General features: G+C 49.8%; 4 protein-coding genes across 4 annotated transcripts; 3 read left to right on the top strand and 1 right to left on the bottom strand.

Annotated features, from left to right (window-relative positions):
- Positions 1 to 93: 93 nt before the first annotated feature.
- Positions 94 to 5,830, top strand: H6S33_002810 (uncharacterized protein; the record flags this gene model as incomplete). The annotated part of the gene is made up of 9 exons (XM_044834188.1): positions 94 to 313; positions 373 to 417; positions 478 to 1,380; positions 1,446 to 1,563; positions 1,622 to 5,303; positions 5,361 to 5,450; positions 5,526 to 5,532; positions 5,601 to 5,615; positions 5,739 to 5,830. The coding sequence occupies 9 exons, from the start codon at positions 94 to 96 to the stop codon at positions 5,828 to 5,830; spliced, it is 5,172 nt and encodes a 1,723-aa protein (XP_044692971.1).
- A 1,265-nt stretch (positions 5,831 to 7,095) lies between these two features.
- On the top strand, positions 7,096 to 8,403 carry H6S33_002809 (uncharacterized protein; the record flags this gene model as incomplete). Its single annotated transcript, XM_044834187.1, has 4 exons — positions 7,096 to 7,155; positions 7,239 to 7,778; positions 7,850 to 7,996; positions 8,068 to 8,403. 4 exons carry the CDS (start codon positions 7,096 to 7,098, stop codon positions 8,401 to 8,403), a joined length of 1,083 nt encoding a protein of 360 aa, XP_044692970.1.
- Positions 8,404 to 11,548: 3,145 nt separating this feature from the next.
- H6S33_002808 (uncharacterized protein) lies at positions 11,549 to 12,227 on the bottom strand (the record flags this gene model as incomplete). Its single annotated transcript, XM_044834185.1, has 5 exons — positions 11,549 to 11,603; positions 11,778 to 11,890; positions 11,954 to 12,015; positions 12,061 to 12,123; positions 12,212 to 12,227. The coding sequence occupies 5 exons, from the start codon at positions 12,225 to 12,227 to the stop codon at positions 11,549 to 11,551; spliced, it is 309 nt and encodes a 102-aa protein (XP_044692969.1).
- A 1,912-nt stretch (positions 12,228 to 14,139) lies between these two features.
- Positions 14,140 to 20,882, top strand: H6S33_002807 (uncharacterized protein; the record flags this gene model as incomplete). Its single annotated transcript, XM_044834184.1, has 5 exons — positions 14,140 to 16,067; positions 16,131 to 16,818; positions 16,882 to 18,534; positions 18,598 to 20,020; positions 20,089 to 20,882. 5 exons carry the CDS (start codon positions 14,140 to 14,142, stop codon positions 20,880 to 20,882), a joined length of 6,486 nt encoding a protein of 2,161 aa, XP_044692968.1.
- Positions 20,883 to 22,538: the final 1,656 nt, after the last annotated feature.

Genomic DNA, 22,538 nt, shown 5'->3' with positions numbered 1-22,538 from the left:
AGGTAAGGAGGTAGACCTAGCTGTAGGTGGGGTGGCTATGTGATACTTCAGGACTTCGATACCCCATGTGAATTCTAGTTCGAATATGGAAAAATGACTTTTTTTTATCCTTCACATACTGGTTCTACACTTTTTCTTATCCTTATCTGTGTTTCTTCGGTCGCAGCTGATGATTCTGGGGATGAATTCTCGAACAACCTTTTTAGTGACTTGGCGCCACTGCTCACGCTCTTTGGAGAGCAAGTTGCGAAGCAGTTTCTTGGGCAGTCGATGGGATGGGCGGATAACCTGATATTTTCTATGGCGCCATTAGGTATATATTCATTTGGCGCTCCGAATCCTGTACGTAGCTAGACGCTTATATCGATCTAGGAATCATCACAGCAGTTGTAGCAGCTATCCGAGTCGGTGGACCGAGTTCGTAACACAAACACTATTTTCCCAATATTTCCACAAATGGATACTAAAATTTCCCAGCTTGGCTACGGGCGATTATTGGTCGAGCCAAGGAAAGTCAGGGAGTGGCCGAGCTAGAACTTATGTCCTCAACCTCCGCGAGTGTCTGTGAACTATGGAATGGTCAAACTGTTGTGCGAGTTCTTGGATCTCCAGAGATAATCGAGCTAGTGTTCCTTGAGAAGGATCCTAGAGTCCAGGATCAAAACACATTGACTGATACCCCCTCAGTAGACGTCTATTCCTTCGAAGAGAGCAAATCATGCCCGTCGGAATCCAGTCCTTTATATCGTCAAAAGCGGAAGCGTCGTCACATTAGTAGTGATCGTGGATACAGTAATGAATACGAACTTCTTGGCATGTCATCGCCAGGTATGGATGGGTCTGCAGATGTTGAGGACCGAATTCCGAATCCATGCGCTCCAAATATTTCTCTTAATGCCCGGGGCGAGACTGCTAGCCAGAGTGAATTATGGTCAGTAGCAATATTGGGAACTATTATTCAATCTGTTGTCATCGTATATTGGGGTTTAATCACAAAATATGAACCATGGCTTGCCACGGGCAAATTTCGAAAAGGAGGGAGACCAACCCCAGAGTATGCGTTTCCGATGACTACCGTCGGTACAGTTGCGGTTGTTGTGGGGATGTTAATATGCTCCCATGTCGTTGACGCTGCTACGGTGGAGGAGAAATGGAAGGCGAAGGAGGACGAAGAAGGGAAGGTGAGGTTCGCGTGGCTGCAGAAGGGACAGATAGTGAATGATGAGCATTTTGACTCATATGCAATATTTTGTTTGAACGACAAGCAAACTATTATGACATCACGGGTAAAGAGGGATCTGAAGGGGTTTCAGTCGTTAGTTTTGCTTGGTACCATTGTTAGCATCTCGGGTTTTGTTGCTCAGTTTATGGGTCTTAGAGGTAATTTTGAAATAACAGCTTGCCTTTTATGTTAACTACATGTATCTGATAAAGGGTGGATTTAGGGATGCATTGGTCGGCCACAATTGCACAGTTGGTTGCAACTGCAGTGATGTCTACTCTAAGAGCAATCATCCGTCGACATCTTACTCGAAATCCAGCCGCCAAGAAAATCACCAAAAAGTAAACTCTGTCGATAAATCGTTATTTCGACATACATACATTTACTTACATGTTTTAGTTTCGAGCTTGACTGTATGGCACGGGAGATTACTAAATGTGAACGATTCTCAATTCCAACCGGACTGCTTGAGGGCCTGAAATTCGCCCCATTCGACCCTCTACTTCCAATACCAGATGGTCCTGGAAAGAAGTTAATTGAGACACGTGAAAGACTGAGGGCTATATCTGGCTGGACTTCAAACTTTCACAAGGAAATGTCGGCCCTTTGCGACGCCATCGAACGAAGTATGGAATACATATCGGATCCTAGCAACCAGATGACACAGGTCGAGAAATTTCAATCTGTTCCAGAACTTTCAAATGGAACTCCCTCGTTAATTCAACGCGAACTAGATTTGGCAGAATTCAAATGGCCCTTAGTAGTGGGTGTAAAAAGAGTTGGGCAAGATTCAGAAACCTTTGAAAAAATCGAGTTTCATTTGAAACGGCGGAAACCCAGAGAAGCAGGGGAGTTATGGGGAAAGTGGAAAGTTGATCGCTCTAAGATAGAAGCCGCATACTCTTTATGCATGCTTGATTTTCATGAACTAGAGATGCGGTCACTTTATCAAAGTAAAGATAGAAGAGGCCGTAGTCTCGGACCGCGTGAAGATTTCGAGTCGCAAGATAGCACACTGCGCATATTAGGATTTGGTGGTACCGATATAAGTCTTCCTTATGCCCGATGTTTATACGACTGGTGGATAGCAAGGGAAACAAAATGTATCGAGGTTAAAAATACTACCGACGGAGCCAAGGAGAACGATATTCCTCATTTTCGAGTTATAGGAAGCCTTTCGACCCCTCTTGATAGCAGTGACGGCATGCTCGCTGTCGTTTCAAATACCCCTCTCGAAAAACTATGTGCTCAGCATATATTTTCGGTCTTCCTTTCGTCGGCTTCGGAGCTTATTTCGTCGATGCCAGGAAAGATGGCGGTCAGGAGATACAACAAACGAACCATCGGAACTTTTGGGATTACGCATAGCTCGGTAGATAAGATTGCCCAAATTGTCCAGGAAGTCGGCTTAGCAAACCTAGAGGAAGCTTACATGACCATTATCCCACCTCTTACTGGAAAGCTCCCATCCATCATCGAAGCTCAACGCGATATCTTAAGTATTGCACGGCGTGACGGAAACCCGGCGACACAAGAAGAATTAAAAAGCGACATGTTTTTCTGGCTTTCTTATACATGCCACATCACCGCAAGGTCCCATACCAGAACTCGAAAAGATCTTACCAGTTACATGCAAGCTGCCAATGCCTACTTTAAAGCTGCTGAAGCCTGCGTCGATATTCTTGGCAAACATGACCCTCAGGCTCGAATTGCTGTCAGGGAATTGTTACGAGCAATCAAGATTGTGGTTTTCAAAGCAGAAGCCCTTCAATTCTCCATTCCGGAGAATGATCTTCCAGAACTCAGGGCATGGTACCTTAATATCCACCAATGGCTGCAGAAGTCGCTCTCCCGTATGCCGCAAGTCACAGACCCATTCAATATCGCACTTTTAAAGATTGTGGAATTACACCGAGATGTACTCGGATGCTGGGCTATAAGTAGCGACAGTAATCTTGGTGGACAATACTTCGTAGCCGCCCCAACACTGCAGGACTGGCACATGGAGCAGAAACATCTCAAGCAGACTTGGGAACATTTGGAAGCAAATGCCATGGCAAATTATGATCGTAAGCAATGGTCTGAGGCATTATCAATTGCGTTAAACAAAGGTTTAGATGCTGTTACGGAACTTTTATTGGAGAGTATACCTGATGCAATAACTTTGGACGTTTCAATGGATTACAACAGCACGGAGTTGCTCTCTTATTCGGGCCCAAGCACCACGTTAGACGGGGATAAATGCCTTCTGGGCGAGTTCGCGATGCGTTCTGCCTCATATACATTTGATGTCGATTCTATAGATGAAAAAGGACAAACAGCATTATGCCGTGCCGCATATTCCAATCATTATCACACTGCCGAGGCCCTTTTGGAAACCCACGGCGCAGATATCAACAAGAAAGATGAGAGCGGAAGATCACCAATATTTGTAGCAGCAGTTTTAGGCCATCATAATATATTTCGGCTTCTCTATGAACGAGGGGCCGATATAAACGCCCATTATGAGGATGGAAATACTTGCCTACACGCCATCGCCAGCAAAGATTACTTAGATCTTCTCGATATCGTTCTCTATCCAGGGCAAGATGTGCGAAGAATCGAAATTGATTCTACCAATGATTTTGACGAAACACCTCTCCATTTTGCAGCAAGGGAAGGTTACTTGACGATGGTCGATTCTCTTCTCGATATGGGGGCGTCTGCAGATAAAGCAAATAATATCGGCCAGACACCGCTAACATATGCCGCTGCTTCTGGGCATGTAAATGTGATACATGCTCTAAAAGCACGAGGAGCAAGTCTCAATACTATCGACGAGCAGGGTTCAAGCATAATCCAGGCCGCAACACTTTACGGACATACGTACACTGTAGCAGTGCTACTCGATCAAGGGGCACCACCTCAATGGAGATGTGTCCAAATAGCAGCCAACTTAGGGAATGATGGAATCGTCGAACTTGTGTTAAGCTACCTACTTTTACCGGAGCCTCTTCTGATAATGGAGCTTCCCAAGCAGAAGTTTTCCAAGTTATTCAAGACCAAGGAACACGCAGAATTCCTCCAGCAACCAACACGGAGCTCGCTTCTCCGTACTGCTATTAGAAGAGGATTGACTATGGATCAGATCAAGTTTTTCCTCGACTTGGATGCGGACCCATGCCACCGAGACAGAGAAAACAATTCAGCACTTAGCTTGGCAGTTGAACAAGGGAATCGAGATCTGATATTTCTTTTACTTGCCAACTCATCACCTATCATTATTTCCCAAGATATTAGAGTACCCGTACGTATTGCGGTCGAGCAAGGAGATGAAAAAACACTGGATATATTGCTTCAAGTCGGGCCAGTAGAGGATAACGATCTTATTGCTCTCAGCACACGACTAGGAAATTTCTCCATCACCGACAAGCTTTTTTACCTCGGACTACGTCTTGAAAGCCAAAAGGTCCGGGAGTTGTTGCATTTTTCTGCAGTTGAAGGATCTGCTGAAACGTTCTGGATATTGAGACGTATGATTCCTGAGCTACTGGAAATAGCAAAACAGGAATCTACGTTACATCTAGCAGCTGAGATGGGAAAAGACAATATTGTTTCCGCTCTGCTATCGATTGGAGTGGACGTCAATTCACGATCCCATGAATGGACCGCCCTTCAAGTTGCCGCTAAAGCCGGTAATCTTAGTACCGTCAAATTGCTAATCCAGTCTGGAGCGTGGATAAACTTCAAGAACCGATACCAATGGACTGCTCTCTCCTTAGCACGGGCTCGAGGGTTCGGCGAAATCGAAGCATATCTTAACTCTTTAGACCGCACAGACCCAAACCTCAACTGGGGCAATAGTGACGAGAGTCCTAGAAGTCCTGGAGCTGAAGAGGAATATGATCCCGATGACCCATGGAACAACATTTTTGAGTTGGATACCGGGCCATACTTAGTAAACGATCAACAGGCAAAACTATCCTTCCAACTGTCTGGCGCTGTGGATGCATATCCAACGCAAACATTTGAGTTACCACTTATTGATGAAGCCAAGAACCCTTCTAATCAATTGATTCATTCTCCCCGGCCCATTGAACTTGTACGTTTTCCCTATCCTGATTCCAGCTCTGCATGGCGCTAATAGATAAATGTTTAGACCGATGTGCCCGTGAACCGGCCAAGCGCTCCTCCTTCAAATTCCTCAGATACAGCCCTAGTCAATGTTTCATCTCAGACCCCCCCAATTGTATGATTTTTCTATCCTGGCTTTTAAGACCGGTACTGCCTCAACGATATTTCCGCGCCGACAAACGTTGAATAGAATATAGGTAAGACAAAACATTTGCACTCTTTTGATAAAATTATCCATTCCTCAATGACTAACATATTCACACAGATCGATTTCTTTCTGGTATATGTGTGCTAATTTATCGCTTACTGGACGTTTTATATGTACCTTGTTTAAAAAAAACAATACTCTACTCTTATGTCAACCACAAGTTTAAGTTTAATTTCTAAACCGGAGGAGCGTCAGATGACTTTGTCATTATTTTTAAATCAACAAAGAAGTTTCTCAAAAAGATGTTGGAGGGCGGGAGAGTGATGCAAGACGATGGACCTTCTTGAAGATTTGTTCAAAGTATAGAAGAATATCATAACATAGGAATTCTAAGATCGGGACTCTTCGTTTTCGATAGCCCACACGATGTTTTTCATAAGCCCTTGAACTGCTTTGATTATCGATAAGGCTGGGTGAGACGATGTTTTTCCAGTTGAAGTTGCCTTCGTTCTAGCTAGATCTCCTACGAAAGAGTCCCCTCCTAAAAAAAAACCTCTTGGGCGGTCATTTCTTCTCTGTTGAGCAGTACTTTTCCTATCCACAAATTTAAACTGGTGACCGCAAGTAGGCTTGAGGGAATAAGATTGAGTGCCCTAACTTCATTTGTAGATGCGATGGCCTATTTTAGCTTAGCTCATGAGTTGTCGAGTTAGTGTGTCCGAGTGAGATCATATGATATCACTCGTTTTCTATGACGGCATGCTAACGGCATTCATCTTGGCTCGAGGAGGCGTGGATAAAGCTTTACGTATTTCTCTATGTTTGAACACTGTATTGTCTCTTTACTCTACCATGGGAATACATGTCCCAACCTATGCTTTCCACGCGGTGTAAATAACGATGCAAAATGTCTAGCACGGAAGTGATGACACGAAACGATAACCCTCATTGCAATTGGCTCATATGCGCGTGGTAGAGAGTTTGATCAAGTCATCGTGCTATACATAAACCATTTAATTTGGACCGCATAACCTCACATCTATGTCGTAGTGATTACACGATGCGCTCAAATATTTCGCTAGGCACTACGAAATTGGATATTACGTCTTTGCTCGTTCGGTGGTATTTTCTATACGAGTATAAATACGTGCGACCCCCCACCCGTACTCTCAATTGAACCTCGTTTTAAACTTCTCTCGGACCAGTATCATTTCTACTCTGTACCGTTTTTACCCTAGCTCTTGCAATTGATTAAGGCTACCTTCGAAAAGGGTATTTTATGGTCTCTGTCGCGTCGGGCCCGTTAATACCGACGCTTCTTCTTCTTCTTCTTCTTCTCACCAGTTCGGAAATATCAACTATGACGAGAATATTATCGCTCCCGTTAATACGTTACAATTAATACCGGTACCGAGCCTTAATTCCTGGAGATATCAAGCTAGGTGAGTTACACGGACAGGTCAACAAGCAGCTGGCCAGTTACCCTGCCCAACAAAACAATTTTCTCCAATCCGCAGAGCAGAGCCTCCTCCACCAATTCCAAAATCTCAAAAATTAAAAACCTCGTTCACAAACCTCACGAGAACACCAACCCCCTCCAGAAGAACCAAACATGCCCTCCACACACGACAAGGAAAAGCCATGGGACACCGACGACATCGACAAGTGGAAGGTTCGTCAATTGCCCCCCTCCCCCTCCAATCCCATCCCAATGCCCAAGCTGAGAAATAACCTCTCACCGGCCTACCACTACAGATCGATGAATTCAAACCCGACGACAACAAAGCCGGCTCCTTCGCCGAAGAATCCTCCTTCGCCACCCTCTTCCCCAAGTACCGCGAAGTCTACCTACGCGAAGCCTGGCCGCTCGTGACCCGGGTGCTCGAGAAGCACCAGATCGCCTGCACGCTCGATCTCGTTGAGGGGTCCATGACCGTGCGCACGACGCGCAAGACGTACGATCCCGCGGCGATCCTCAAGGCGCGGGACCTGATCAAGCTGCTTGCGCGGTCCGTGCCGTTCCCGCAGGCGGTCAAGATCCTGGAGGACGGCGTGGCGGCGGACATCATCAAGGTCGGCAACCTGGTGGGGAACAAGCAGCGCTTTGTGAAGCGCAGGCAGAGGATATTGGGGCCGAATGGGAGCACGTTGAAGGCGCTGGAGCTGCTGACGGGGTGCTATATCCTGGTGCAGGGGAATACGGTGGCGGCGATGGGGGGGTATAAGGGTTTGAAGGAGGTGCGAAGGGTGGTGGAGGATTGTATGAAGAATATACACCCGATATACCACATCAAGGTTTGTTTCTGGGCGTAATTGGGCTCCCGGCTCTTTGGGAGTGCGCCGGACTAACGAAGGTGTGCTGCTAGGAACTCATGATCAAGCGGGAACTACAGAAGGATCCAGAGCTCGTCAACGAATCCTGGGACCGCTTCCTCCCGCACTTCAAGAAGCGCAACCTCAGCAAGCGCCGCAAGCCCCACAAGATCACCGACAAGACCAAGAAAGTCTACACCGTAAGCCCACCACCCCCTCCTCCCCACACACTGACCTCTCTCCCCCCACTAACACCACGTGATGCAAACAGGCCTTCCCCCCCGCACCCGAGAAGTCCAAGATCGACCTGCAGATCGAGTCCGGCGAGTACTTCCTCAGCAAGCAGAGCAAGGAGCGCGCCGCGCGGGAGGAGCGCGAGGCAAAGCGCCGCGAAAAGAAGGAGGAGAAGCAGAAGGAGCGGGAAAAGGACTTTGTGCCGCCCGTGGAGGCGGGCGATGACGCTGAGAAGGCGAAGAAGAAGAGTAAGAAGCATGAGGGCGAGACGAAGGAGGAGAGGAAGGCGAGGAAGGAGGAGAAGAGGAAACGGAAGGAGGAAAAAGCGGCGAGGAAGGCCGCCAAGGCTGCGAAGGACGATGATGATGAGTAGAAGCGGCAGGGAGTGTAGGATATCGGTGGAGCCCGTGAAGGGGCTTGTGGACTGCCGCTGTGGATGACCGTATATAGTAATGCATCTGTACCAACTGTTGATATGTTTTATGAGATTGGTGGGGTGTCTTGTGGCGGTGGTGGGGGTGGGGGTCATTTTTTTATGCTTCTTGTTCTTGTGTAATATATCCAAATCAAAAGTTACATTCTTGCTAGTAATATGATTTTCTTGTGCGTTTCTAGCTACATATATGTATTATCTACTCTACAATTGAGATCGAGAGGGATTTGAATCAATTGGAAAGATGAAAATTACCCCGCTAGTCGAACAATTAATGAATTAAACAAAAAAAAAACCCTGTTAGTCGAATGACGTCACGAGTGATATCCTGTGAAGAAATATCTTTCTCTCAGCCACGACTGCCGTTACCCCACTAGGTAGCCAATGACCTGCTAAATCAGAATACCAGGCGTTACTATCGCCGCTTTGGCCCCGCCATGAAGCGTTCTCATCTATATTATGCCTCTTTTTCTCCTTGGCCAGAATATTGGCTCACCCAAAAACTGTGGAAATTCAAGACCAATTGCGGTGACATAGTTGGGAGGTAGCACTCAGGGCTCTCCCTAAACTTGAGAGCCTCTAAGCTTAGATTCCATATATTTAGCCAGGTCGTAGTAAAACTTCCTAGCCAGTGTACTTGCAAGTTGGTGTCGCTCATGTGTCCTACTTGAAAGGCACGAGTAAGAGAGCACGCTGTTTTATAATAGCTCCATAGACTATATTATAACCTACTTTGTTTTGCTCGCAATTATTAATTCTGCAGAACCCTTTAAGCATTTATCAGTATGATTCATGAATTATCACTCGATATACTGTGACCCTGATTCAAGCTGAGGTTTTCAGACATCTGTAGGAGGGAACTTCTTGAATTTTGCCATAGAGGAAATGAGGGGCGGATTGAAAATGGGAATTTACCTTCTTTGTTTACTCTACTTGGGTTATCATCTTGTACAAGGTACGATTCATGTCTTAAGCTTAATTTAGATTTCCATAAAGGTTGTCAAAGCTTCGAAGACCTCCGAGAGACTTGAGACGGGCATGAGCATGACTTAAGAGATTGCAAGGCAGGCAGCATATGAGTGGTACTAGAGGCAGCTCGATACATCCCCCGTTTGAGAATTCTGGGATCAGATGTCAGTTCTTTCCTATCTGGGAGTAAACAGATATCAAACGATTCTAGATTAGTATCCTCAACCAACGCAACAGAGCGAGTCGGTACTGGGGCCATAGTAGTTTCCTAGCTATATGGGGCGGATTATTTGGAGTTTTTGCAGGTAGACACCCCGCTGGGTGGGTTAGCTTGATTCTCCTCTGTAACAACATCGGCCTAGACCGAGTTTTTGAGGTTTACACTAACAGTCTAACGTATGCCCTTAAAGTTACTACAAACCTATTCTAAGCATATGGGTGGATATCCCAGCAGTATATGAGCCATTGTCTCGTTACCCGCTGTTTCTTGAGTGCGCGCGTGCAACCCATTCCGAGGACAAAGATTACCAGCCTGAAACCCCGCCACAGGGGATAAGGGTTGGGAACTTTTTTTTCTTTTTTTCTTTTGAAAGACTCAATAACCCATATCTACCGCTCTTCATCCCCACTCCATCCGCATCCACCATCTCCTCTACTGTGGGTGACCGAGTGATATATCATGATCCTCTAGCACGGCTCCGGTGATCATCCCGGCATACGCGTACGTGAACCGCCCACTATATCATACATACCACGAATATCAGGGAAAGTGATATAAATCCTTCCTACATAGGCTGCATTCGTCCATGATACGGTGACCACTACTACTACCGTTAGGACGGTTGTTATCAGAAGTAGAAGAGACCTAGCTGATATGATACGGAAGTACCCGCCCTTATCGGATCGTTTGCAGGTGTTTGATATGCTCAGGAACTCTCAGGAGTAAGGGTTCTAGATGCAGGCTCTAGATGCAAGTTCTAGATGCAGGCTTGCATATTGAATGGTAGAGGCCACGGCTGGTTCTTTCTATTTATAACGAAACCCTTTCTATAGTATCCTTTGGTATTTGTTGTCAGATCGGAGACTTGAAAACTGTTAGGCAAACTTTTTCTTCTGATAACTCTGCCGTTAGCTTGCAGCCTGACTAAAGTTAAAACGGTCAGAAATCGCTTGCACTGACTACAAAAACCATCAGAAAAGTCCGAATGTGTACACGAAGGCCGGTCTGGGTCCGATTATCTGGTGGACTATTAACAAACATGGCGAGGAATTCCGGAAACAGTTCAAGATATATTAAGATATCCAACAAAGTCTGTAGATCAGTTCTCATACCGGGACTCAGGCGAGGCATTCTCGAGATCTATGAGGACATAACCGCGGAACATATCAGAAGAACCTGAGTAACGTGACACGAATGTTTTGCATGTTGTTCTACCTACTCTACGGGCAAAACGTCCTCGGAGATTTGGTGGTGTTTGACGTCGTGGGAGTAAATAAAAAGAATATCGCCTACTTCGATTTGAAACTGATCGGGCCGATTTCAAACTGGACTGGGTGTTAGTAGAGTACATAGTAGGGCAGTCGGGGGCTGGGAGAGATATTGAAGGATGATGTCGAGCCGCGATGACGGTTCGTGATTTTGGGACATGTCTGTACAGTATGTCTGTAGGTGTGTTGCGGAGAGACGAAGTGTCGGGAGTGGGTGGGTGAGAAGGCGAGGAGTGCTTGGACAGCAGCTGGAGGGATTGTCTGCCCTACGATCCACGACGACCCGAAGCACTCTGCTGGCCAGACTACCGGGCCTTCTCAATCAAATGGAACCTCTTCAATTGACCAATCTGAAACGGCTTCCATTGCAACTGCAATCTATTCAGCTCAGCTTGCACTAGTTGTGACGTGTTGCGTAATCTCTCTGCCGTTTGTAACTTTATATTGAGATTTGGATTTCAATTTATATATAGCTTTCCCCCTCCTCACTTATCGATATCGATACCAAAAACAACCGTCAACTACGACATCTATCTACAACCTCTGTTATAAACGATGGCGTTAAGATTGGACGACATCACCACCTTCCGGAATCTCGAGAACCGAGTGACGCATCATGATTCCAGTCTCAGTTCGGCTCTTGATCCGAGTGATTACTATGCCAACGACGAATATAATTCCCGCTAAGATAAGCGCCCCGAACTCAGTATATTAGACATGATGGAATAACAGTTACAGCCTACAGCTGTATCCCGTGATTGGTATCCTCCTCCGCCCCCAATCCTTACAACAGTGGGGAGGTGAATCTATCCTGACAACTGGTGATGAGTTGATGCAGGAACAATATGCAGACACACCTTCTCGAAGCCCTCCCGCTCATCTCGGTACCATTGTTCATCTCACTGAACCCTTCCCCCTCCACGCTCGGGCCGATTTTCCCGGTTCCAGGAACAAGATTGCTTAATTTGCCCTGTCAAGCGTGATTAGATCGATTAGATAAGATCTCTAGCTTCTCTTCTCTTTTCTACCTTACCTTCACCCCCTGGCTCTGGGCGAGATTCTGGCAATCAACTTGAGGCAGAGGAGGCAGGCTATCTAAAGTAAATTATGTACCCCAGAGAAAATAAAAGAGATAAGCACCCGGGATTTTGCTGGAGATTGCATTCGAGGATTGTTTGCGGCGGAAATGGGAAACGAAACAACCTGGTGAATTAGGGCTCGGGTTGCACGGGGAAGAGGAAGGTGTGTTCGGGTGGATGTTTCTCGATATCTACCGTGAGAATGTACATACCCGTACCCTTTGCCATTCTCCCTCTCTGCCCGTGCCTGCCTCTGGGCTGTCTGTACTGATATATGTATGTGGAGCTCAAGCATCAATCTCCACGGGGCCTTCTTCCCAGCGCCTTCCCTCCCGTCGCTAATGTCACAGGTGTGCAGGTGCATAAATAGGAGCCACCGTCCTACCTAGCTCTCCACCCGTTTCTTGTCCTTCTCCAATTTTCGTTTCGTTTCCCACCCGCGCGTGTCTCAGCCATCGTCCCTGACAAGCAATTTTTTTTTTTCTTATGCTCTCATGCTTTTCCTCATGTTGGAGAGAGGCGTGGCCCGTCCGCACTTATAAATGGGTGTGTGGTTGGTTCGGTTGCCATCTGCAGGGATGCAGACACCGACGCTTTGACCTCTGGGACGAAGAGAACATGGACGGCAACGTACGGGGGGACGTGAGAAAAGAAAGTGTGGGCACAGCATGATAACGGTGGGGAAGTTATGGTTGCCCTACCTACTTGAAACTATTTACGGAGAGTGAGGTGCAGAATAGAGTAATATGGGAGAGGCTGCTATTAATCATTAACTTTTTAATTTTTCAATTGATTTATTACACTTCTGCAAGCCTGCAACTCGGCGGTTTTGGTTACTATGGGGTATCTGAAGATCCCCGTGCTTTTTATTTAGTACTCTAGAGGCAGCGGCGACCCGTGGATACATGGCTTTCTTGCTGCTTGCACGGGCCTTGGACTAGAAGGTGCCGGTGTCTTTGTGCTTGGGAGCGAGTAGCCGTTCAATCGAGATTGAAGAGTTTTGGAGGGAGCGTGGGGATCGAGGGGGGGAGTTGTGTAGAGGAGTGAGTGGTAGATATTGTAGTGAAAAAAAGTGTAGGAAATGGTGTAGTCATTAAGTAGTAGTGGTTGGTTGGTTAGAATTAATTGGAACGGGAGATCAGGGTGTAGAGCACCGTAGTGTGTGAGAGAGTACGAGAGAAAGAGAGATCTTCATGATGGTTCTTTGATCGTAGTTTAGTTTAGTTATGTTACTGCATGGGCTGGGCGGACGAATAGTAGAGAACAACAGAAGTCTTAGAAGTCGAGGGTGTGGAATTTGTTTGATAGAACAGGTAGTGATCGTCCGTGTCTCTGCCCCCTCAATCCCTCTCGCAACTCCTTTCACAATTCACACTATTCCCACCTAGCATTGGAGGTTTAGGAGATTTTTGTTCTTTCTTCTCTCTCTTTCTAAACTTTTTTTTTTTTTTTTTTTCCTTTCCTCTTTCCTACCGGCTTGACAGCAGCAAGCAAGCAAGCAAGCAAGCAAGCAGCAGCTTCCTTCCCCGATCACTCGTCTTGTCACTCACTCACTCGGTCTTTTTCTCCCCTAGTAGCTTATACCTACTAGCAGCACTTGATCAATCTTACCTTGCAAAGTAAATTACAGGAGCTGCTGTTGCGAACTAACTACATACATCTGACTATCTCAACGTATCGACTTGACCTTCTCACCTTCTCATCTTTCTCATCTTCTCTCTCTCCTAAAAAAGACTAAAACCGCATCTCCCCCCTGGACGCCTCTCGTTTTCCCCACAATTTTCATTTCTTTCCTTCTCCCTCTCGTTTCTCCCTTTTTTTGCTTTCTTTCTTCTGGAATTCCCGAAGGTACGGTGCTGTACGAACTGCTACATACCACCACCACCACTACTACTACTGCTACGTGCTACTACGAGATACTACCACAATACTGCATGTCTACACTCCAATCCATCGCCTACCTGCGATAGCAAATATCTCACGAGAAGAAGAGAGAGAGAGAGAGAAAGTGACAGAGGAAACCCACTCACCTCGACCGACGTCACTCATCTCCCCCCCTCGAACCAATCAACAAACCTCACTTCACCTCACCTCACCACCACCACTACTGGGCCCCTAAACCCACCTCCAAAAGCCCACAATGCCGTGGTCCCCCCTCCCACGCATCGCCTTCGCCATCGCCATACACCCCTTCAACCCCAGCACACGCGACGACCTCCCCCTCGAGCTCGGCGACGAGCTCTACATCATCGAGTCGTGCTCAAACTCCCAATGGTACCGGGGCTACCTCGTCGCGCCGCCGTCGCTCCTGGCGGGCCTGACCAGCAGCAAAGGTGCGACGCTCGAGGCCCGCGTCTTCAGCGGCATCTTCCCGGCGGCCTGCGTCGACATAAAGGAGTACCTGACCACGGAGGTGCCCATCCTGCCTGAGGACGCAATGGGGGAGGACCACCACCAGCAGCAGCACCACCACCACCAGAGTGCGAGGGGGAGTCGGGAGCTCGAAGACGACGACAACGAAGATGACGACGACGAGTATGAGTACGACCAGGAGGGCACGGTGGACGGGAGCACGGGGTTTAGGTACTACAGCGACGGCGTGGAGGTCAACGGACACTCGCTCCCTGCCCCGCCGGGCGGCCGCCGCCAGAAAGAGGAGGGGAAGAACGTGGCGAGGACCATGTCGGGCAAGTCGCGACGGCGGAAGCAGTCCGTGTCAACGCCGACGAATCGGCAGTCGGCCATGACGCTCCCGCCGCGGCGGGACAGGGATCGACCACGCCCTGCGGCTCCGGTGCCGATGCTGAAGGTTGGCGATGAGACGTCGAGCTTTGAGAGCGAGCCATTGGTGGATGAGATTGCGTCCTGCCTGAGAGAGTGGCATGCGGCGAACCTGCATGAGCTTCTCCTGAATAGGCAATACCCGCTGCTTGACGAGATCTCGGGGTTGATCCATACGCTGGACCTGAGTAGGCGGCAACTGCTCCATGGCGTGCTGACAAAGAGTGAGCTTGTGGAAACGCGGGAGCGCACTGTGTGGGCGCTCGTAAAGGGGAATAAGATCCTCTCGAGGGAAATCATAGTGCGAGATCCGGCGTCGGGGAGGATACTAACTGGCGATGACAGCAGCGTCGAGATTACGAGCCTGCAGTCGCAGATGTCACTTTTGGATGCGCCGCCGGCCCACGCGAACGACGGAGTCGCGCTGCATCATCTACTATTAGAACACAAGTCGTTTGTGGGCATTACTACGGAGCCTGTCACGCTGGTATTTTACCTGGCGACAAAGGCGAATGTACCGGTATCGGAGAGCTTCATGATAGAGCTGGGGCCCGGGGGAGTCCCGACAGATGGCCAGCTCGGGAGGATGCAGACTCTATTTACCGATTTGAGCTCGAGGGATGCTGCGGAGGATGTGTTTTTGGTGGTTAGGATATATACGACTGTCACGGTGGTTTCTCCGCCGGGGCCACAGCTCCAAAATAAGGGCAATGGCTTTGAGAATACGCAGGGGATCAAGGCGGCACACACAATCAGCACGTCGACCGTATCTCCGTCGAAAGAGGACAAGAAGCTGAAAGGCCGAGTCAGCGTGCTATTTAACCCGCGACCGAACCCACGACCCAAGACCGGCGAGAAGGGGCAGAGGGAGCTCGGCGGAGTTCCAGAGGCCTCGCCGGTGATGCAGAGGAGGCATACTAATGATGAGAATATGTCACCCATCACGTCTCCGATCATGACAGATGCACCCCCGATCCCGGCATTGCCTCGGAGATTCTCGTTCAAGAAGGCCTTGGGAGTCGGTGTCCTCGATGTAGGCAAGTTTGTAAAGCAGGATCAGGGCACAGAGCAGGTAATGCGGATATATGTCCCCACTGGCTCCGCCGGATCAACACCTACATCCACATCAGCAGGCAGCGGCGGTCCGACGGGCGAGAAGAACGACGCTAGCAGCGACCGAAGCGGCAGCGGAGGTAGAAAGAGAGATAACAGTAACTCCTCCAACCATGACAATGAGGACTGGGACCGTCTTATCAAGGACGTAATTGAGTCAAAGACCGGGAAATAGTTAGTAGCAGCAGGAGTCAATGATTGAAATGAAGAAAAAGAAGCTGACATGCGCACCTCTAGTGAGAAATCTGCCCGTGCAGACCGTTTGCATCTATACCTTCGCCCATTCGCAGCGGCAGACGCAGACGTGCTAGTAAAGAACACGCCGACACTACTCCATAACATCAACTGCGCGCAAAAAATTGGATTTTCAGGGGCACCGACGAGGCCAAGGAGCGACATCTATGTAACGTTAGACAGCGCAATGCTTCCCCGACATGGCATGCTCCTTCACCCGAAATTAGGCAGCTGCGCGCTTCCGCCCGCGAGTTACTTCAACTCTCTCCAGGTATCACTCGAAGTGCGCCGCCCCAACGGCGAGCAGATCAAAGACTGTATCTTCGCCGCTAGCAACACCCCCGCCCTCACGGTCTGGAAGAGTGTTGTTGTCAACCGTGAAGAGAGTTGGAACGAGACAATTAAGCTTGTTCTTGATGATGAGGACGTGCCAAACGCACACGTATTTATGACGGTCAGCGGGGTGCCGAATGCGCCTACTGCGCTGGCGTGGCTGCCGCTGTGGGAGCAGGAGGCGTTCCTGAGGGATGGAGATTACTCGCTGCTGCTACATAAGTATGATGACTGGACGAGCTCGCCGATTAGCACCAGCTCGGGCGGCGGCAATGGATATCTTTCGCAGCCATGGACTCCCGGGGATGAGGGCTGGGCGGCGGCACTGAGTATGGGTGGGGTAGCGAGCTCAATAAAGGTCAAGACGTATCTGTGTAGTACTAAATTTTCTCAAGACGATGTTGTGCTGAGCCTGCTGCAGTGGAAGAATATGAAGCAGGAAGAGGTTGTAGCTGTGCTCAAGAAGATGGTCTTTGTGCCCGAGATGGAAGTGGTAAAGCTGTTAAAGGAAGTGTTTGACGCACTGTTTGGCGTGCTCGTAGAGTATGCAAAGGAGAACGAGGTCGAGGACCTGGTGTTTAATGCCTTGATCACAGTGCTGGGTATTGTCTATGACCGCCGTTTCCACCTCGAGCCCATGGTGGACGAGTACGCCGAGCAGCACTTCGACTATCCCCTCTCCGGGCCCTGCCTCCTCCGCTCCTTCGCCCGCCTGCTCCAAGACCCCACAAACAGCGAGATCTCCCGCCGGCTCCGCAGTACCTTCAAGGTCGGCCGCCACGTCTTCCGCTTCATCGTCAAAGCGCGGGAAAAGCAGCTCGCGAAAGAGGCAGGACTGGGCCTCAACGGCAACAGCGGCTTCATCAAAGAGCTCCACGGCATCTTCAAGCTCCTGGAAAACCTCATGCGCAATAACGCACCCATGCTTGTTGGGTCGCAGACGCTCGCGGTGCAGCACTTTCATCTGTGGCTGCCGGAGCTGGCGACGACAATGATGACGCGCGAGGAGATCCTGCTGCTCGCTATCGACTTTATGGATGCGTGTGCGGATGTCAAGGGGAAGCTGATCCTGTTCAAGCTCGTGCTGATCATCAACTACTCGCGCTCGCAGCTCTTCTCCATGCCAGAGGACCGACGGGCACTGACGCTGAATACCGTACGATGGCTTGCCCCGCACTGGGGGAAGACGGACGACGTGAGTAGGCAGTGGAGGGACCAGGTGCGGCTGTGTTGTAGTGTGCTTGCATGCCAGGTCGAGGAGCTCGGCGAGGAGGTCTCGGAGTACATCCCGAAGATCATTGACTCCTACTGCGCCATCCAGGCCACGGGCCGCCACGAGAGAGAGACGTTCTCGCTGCTGTTTCCTAGGACGTATCCATTCCCGACGAAGAGCATCCCCGACAGACCTGTATTTGACGAGGCGCTGATTGAGCTTGCGGCGATACTGGCGGCCGTGTCGAGCATCCCCACGGGCCTGCATCTGGACCTCTCGGAGGAGGAGCTGGCAAAATTCCTGATGGACGATCTGCAGGTGCATCTGAGTATCCTCTCGTGCGAGGCGTTCCCGGAGAGCTGGCTGAGCGTGCACATCTACCAGCACCGCTCCACGCTGCGGACCCTCGAGACACTGGCGGGGGTGCTGGTGGATACGTTTTTGCCTGATCCGGACGATGCGGAGCGGTTCAACACGGAGCTGTGGCAAGGGTTCTTTAACACGCTGCTGACGCTCGTGGGGTCGGACGCGTTGGCGCTCGAGACCTTCCCGGAGCAGAAGCGGCGCGCGGTGTGGAAAGTTGCTGGCGATGTGCGGGAACAAGGCGCGGATCTACTAAGGAGGACGTGGGAGAGTATTGGGTGGGAGACGAGCGATGAGGATCGCAGGCGCTTCGGCATCGAGAAGATGGGCGGGTACCAGGTGCAGTATGTGCCTGGGCTTGTTGCGCCGATCGTGGAGTTGTGCTTGAGCGTGCATGAAGGATTGAGGAGCGTTGCGGTGGAGGTGTTGCAGACGATGGTGGTGTCGGAGTGGACGCTGAGCCAGGATTTGAGTGTGATTCAGGCGGAAATGATTGATGTGAGTAGCGCGAGTGATAGTTTGTGATGCGGCGAGAAGCTAATGCGCGTGCCCGCGAAACAGAGCCTGGATAGGTTGTTCAAGTCGAAACGCCTCACGGAGAGTATTACGCAGAAGCTTTTTATCGCCGACTTGATTGATCTGTTCCAGCCGTTATCGCGAATCCCGGATGATCCATTGACAGTCAAGGTCCACTCGCTGCTGCACACGATCGATGAGTTCCTGGACCTTCTGGTGGCGGTGCATAACACCCCGCTCGGTGAGGCATACCATATCATGGATACGCTGCGGTTGATGGAGTTCCTGAAGGATATGCGGAAGGAGGATATGTTCATTCGCTACGTGCACCAGCTCGTCATCATACAGCTCGACGCCCAGAACTACGTAGAGGCCGGGCTCTCACTAAAGCTACACGCTGACCTGTACGCATGGGACACAAACGAGAAGGTCCCTGCGCTTGTCGACCCCCCCTTCCCGGAGCAGAGTGCCTTTGAGAGGAGGGAGGCGCTGTTCCTGGAGATGATCAAGCATTTCGAGGACGGGTACTCGTGGGAGAATGCGCTGGATACTTACAAGGAGCTTGCAGACCAGTACGAGAATGTGCTCTACGACTATGCAAAGCTCGGAAAGTGCCATCGTGCCATGGCAAAGATCCACGAAGACATCCTGCAAGGGTCTGGTGACGGATACAATCCGAGGTTCTTCAGGGTTGCGTACCTGGGTCTTGGATTCCCACTTGGGCTACGGGATAGGCAGTTTATTGTGCAAGGCAATCACTGGGAGGGTCTCGATGCGTTCACAGACCGTATACAGATGCAGCACCCGGCCGCAAAGATTGTAAGCAGCGTAGCGATCGACTCTGTCGAAGGCCAGTTCATCCACATCACCTCCGTCGAGCCCGAACACGACATCGGCCACCCCGTGTTCCAGCGCTGCAAGGTCCCGCCCAACACGCGCGAGTTCCTGCTGCAGCGGCGGCCGAGGAGCTTTAGCTTTGCGGTGCCGCTGTCGAGCAGCGCTGCGGGTCGCGTGGGCATGTGGACGGAGAAGACAATCTACAACACGTCCGAGCGCTTCCCGACGATACTGCGGCGCAGCGAGATTGTGGGCGTGGCCACGTGCACCGTGGGACCCGTCGAGAATGCGATCCAGGCTGTGATGATGAAGACAAAGGAGCTGAGCGTGGTGGAGAAGCGCTTCGCGGAGATCAAGAGCGGGACTGGCAGTGCGGGGGGTGATGGGGCCGGCGGGGTGGCGCAGCTCAGTATGATCTTGACGGGCGAGGTGGATGGCGGGGTGAGCTCTTATAGGGAGCTGTTGAGTGATGAGAGTGTGGATCCCGCGCTGAGGAATGCGCTGAGGATGGCGATGCTGGATTATGTGGCGACACTGAAGAAGTGTTTGGCCGTGCATGGGCGGTTAGTTGGTGCATCTGGAGGAGGGGCACAGGGCGGTGGGAAGGGCTTGCATGAAGGGCTGTTGCGATGTAAGTTGCTGATCTGATCATTTCCGGAGCCAGCCGTAGATTCATATACTAACATTATGATATTATAGTCTTTGAGAAGAACTACAAGCGTGAACTCGCAGCCCTCGCACCACCCCCGATACAGATCAAACCCCCAATCAGCCCCGGCCAATGGAAAGCACCACTACACTCTCCCTCAACACCAACACCAATACCACTCAAGCAGCACCACAAGCGCCCCACCCCACTCTCCAACCCCTCCCACGGCATGCCACTCCCCTTCTCCCTCCCGCAGCTGCAAACATCCCTCCTAGACGCCGACACCATGAGCGTCGACTCGGTCAGCGTCGACGCCGTCAGTGTCGTCGGCAGCACCCATCGCGGCCGCCTCGCCAGCATGATCTTCGGCGGCGGCCACGGCAAGGGCGACGGCATCGTCGCGAGCGTCACCGCAACCGCCACAACCGGCGTCAACATGAACGGCAACGGCACATACCACTACACCAAGGCACCGCCGATCCCGGAGGAGCCGCGGAGCAGGACGCGGAGCGAGTCGGTGTCGACGCGCAACACGAGCACGAGCAGGGGGAGGGATAGGAGTAAGTCGCTGCGCAGGCGGAGGCCTACGGCCGACTCGCTGGATGAGCTGAATGATGTGGAGTCGAGCCCGGGTGGGAAGGGAAGGCCGAGTACGAGCAGCACGCGGCCGCCGAGGAGTAGTGGGAGTGGCGTGGTGAACTCGATGGAGCGCGGGGTGGGGAGTGTGAAGAAGCGCTTTAGTATGTTGAAGCTGAGGGGGAAGGGGAGTAAGGGTGACGTGAAGGGGAATCCAAAGTTTGGGGAGAGCGTCAGTGAAGTGGGGAGTGTGGCTGAGGAAGAGTAGTCCTGGCTAGGTAGTTAGTTTATTCGGTTCAAATCATGCTCTCTCTCTTTTCTTGATAGACAGGACTTATGGATAGAAGGAAGGGAAGGATAGGCAAGGATCAAAAGGAGGTCGGGGGGTTTTATTTTGTGTTTATTGGTACGGGTGTTTATTGATTGGGGTGTCTTTTTTTTTTTTTTTTTTGTCGTTTTCCGTCTGTTTTTTTTTTTTTTTTTTTTTTTTACATATATATATATCATTATCGTTGTTGACCTTGGGGGCTGTTTTTCTTTGCGTCTTTGCGATTTGTTTTTTGTTTTTTGTTTTTATGTTATGGGACCAACTACTTACTATGCTGACTAGGCTAACTGCAACAAGAACCTTCTTTCCTTGTTTCACTTCTCTTCTTATATCCCGATCACTCTCCTCTATCGATCTCAATCTCACTTGTCTCTCTCTCTTTTGTTGGCGGGCGCGGGTAAAAAAATAACTAGCTTTCGCCCTAGGCCTTTATTCAGTACGCGCGTGCTGCGCTGGCCGGATGTATCTTATCTCTTCTTTGTCCATTTCCCTTCTTTGACTCATGCTCAGCGGGGATCTTGGGGGGTTCGGGTATTATTATTTTTTCAGGTTGGGGGCGGGGGCTTTTTTATATCTTCTAGTTTTTCTCTTTTTTTTTTTTTCGTTTCAACGGTTATACCCCCAACTACATGTAGGCCTGCTCCCCCGCTGCTGGCTGCAAGTTTTTTTTCCCTCTCTTCTATTCTTTTCTTGTGTTATATGTGCTGGTGTATCTATTTTACTTTTTATTTCCGATTCCTCTTCTATTTTTTTTCTTCTTTTCCTTTGTGAAAAATTAAAAGGAGTCATCAATATTATACTCTGTGAACCAAAGCCGTTTCTTGTGTTTAAGTATTTCGTAGAAAGAGAGGGTAGGGAGGGTCAATGATCGTTTTTTGTGATTTTGAATCTCGCGGGTTATATTTAGAATTAGACCGGTCTGGATAGGTCTATCGGCGCTGAATGAGAGTAATGGTGGCTTTTAACAACTATAGTATCTACTTGCGTATATAAGTCTAGGGGGAGAATAGTTAGATGTGTTTGTTACATGGCCTACTTGTGCAAAGGCGGAATTATATATCCCTCTGAGGTGCATACTAGCTAGAGACGATTCGAACCCTTCTTCCAAGTATGTAGAAGATATACAGCCGCCTGCCTGGCTCCGCATTTAGTTGGTCGGCGAGGGTTTCCGCCCCCCTCCCATTTGTGGAGAGACCTTCCGTAGTGTAGTCCTGCCCCTATGATCATGGGCTAGAGTTGATGAGTTATTAATACATGTAGTTCAGCAGGGCCCATGCAGGGTCGGCGTTTCCGCTCTCGACCACTCCAAAGTGCGAAAAGGGTTAGGATATGTGTAGTAGATTATACCATGGACAATCCTTAGTTTTAGTACTGGCAACGAGGCAACAGGGGGGCTTTATGATTTAACAATTGGGATGTCAATGATACTGGCGCCTGTTTAAGAGCTAGAAGCCTGCAGCAGATGCTTGGCAGTCCAGGGTCCGCAGCTGTCAATGATCACATGGCAAAAACGTCACTTTAAGCTTTTCCACCAATCCTCACCTTAACACCCACCGTAAATACCTCGAATCTACAACCCCACAGCTAGAAACGGTC

The sequence above is a fragment of the Morchella sextelata genome (genome assembly GCF_020137385.1).
Source record: "Morchella sextelata strain SCLS chromosome Unknown scls_13, whole genome shotgun sequence".
In the NCBI taxonomy this organism is placed as follows: domain Eukaryota; kingdom Fungi; phylum Ascomycota; class Pezizomycetes; order Pezizales; family Morchellaceae; genus Morchella; species Morchella sextelata.
The sequence above is the reverse complement of the archived record's forward strand: the minus strand, read 5'-3'. Positions and strand labels throughout refer to the sequence as shown.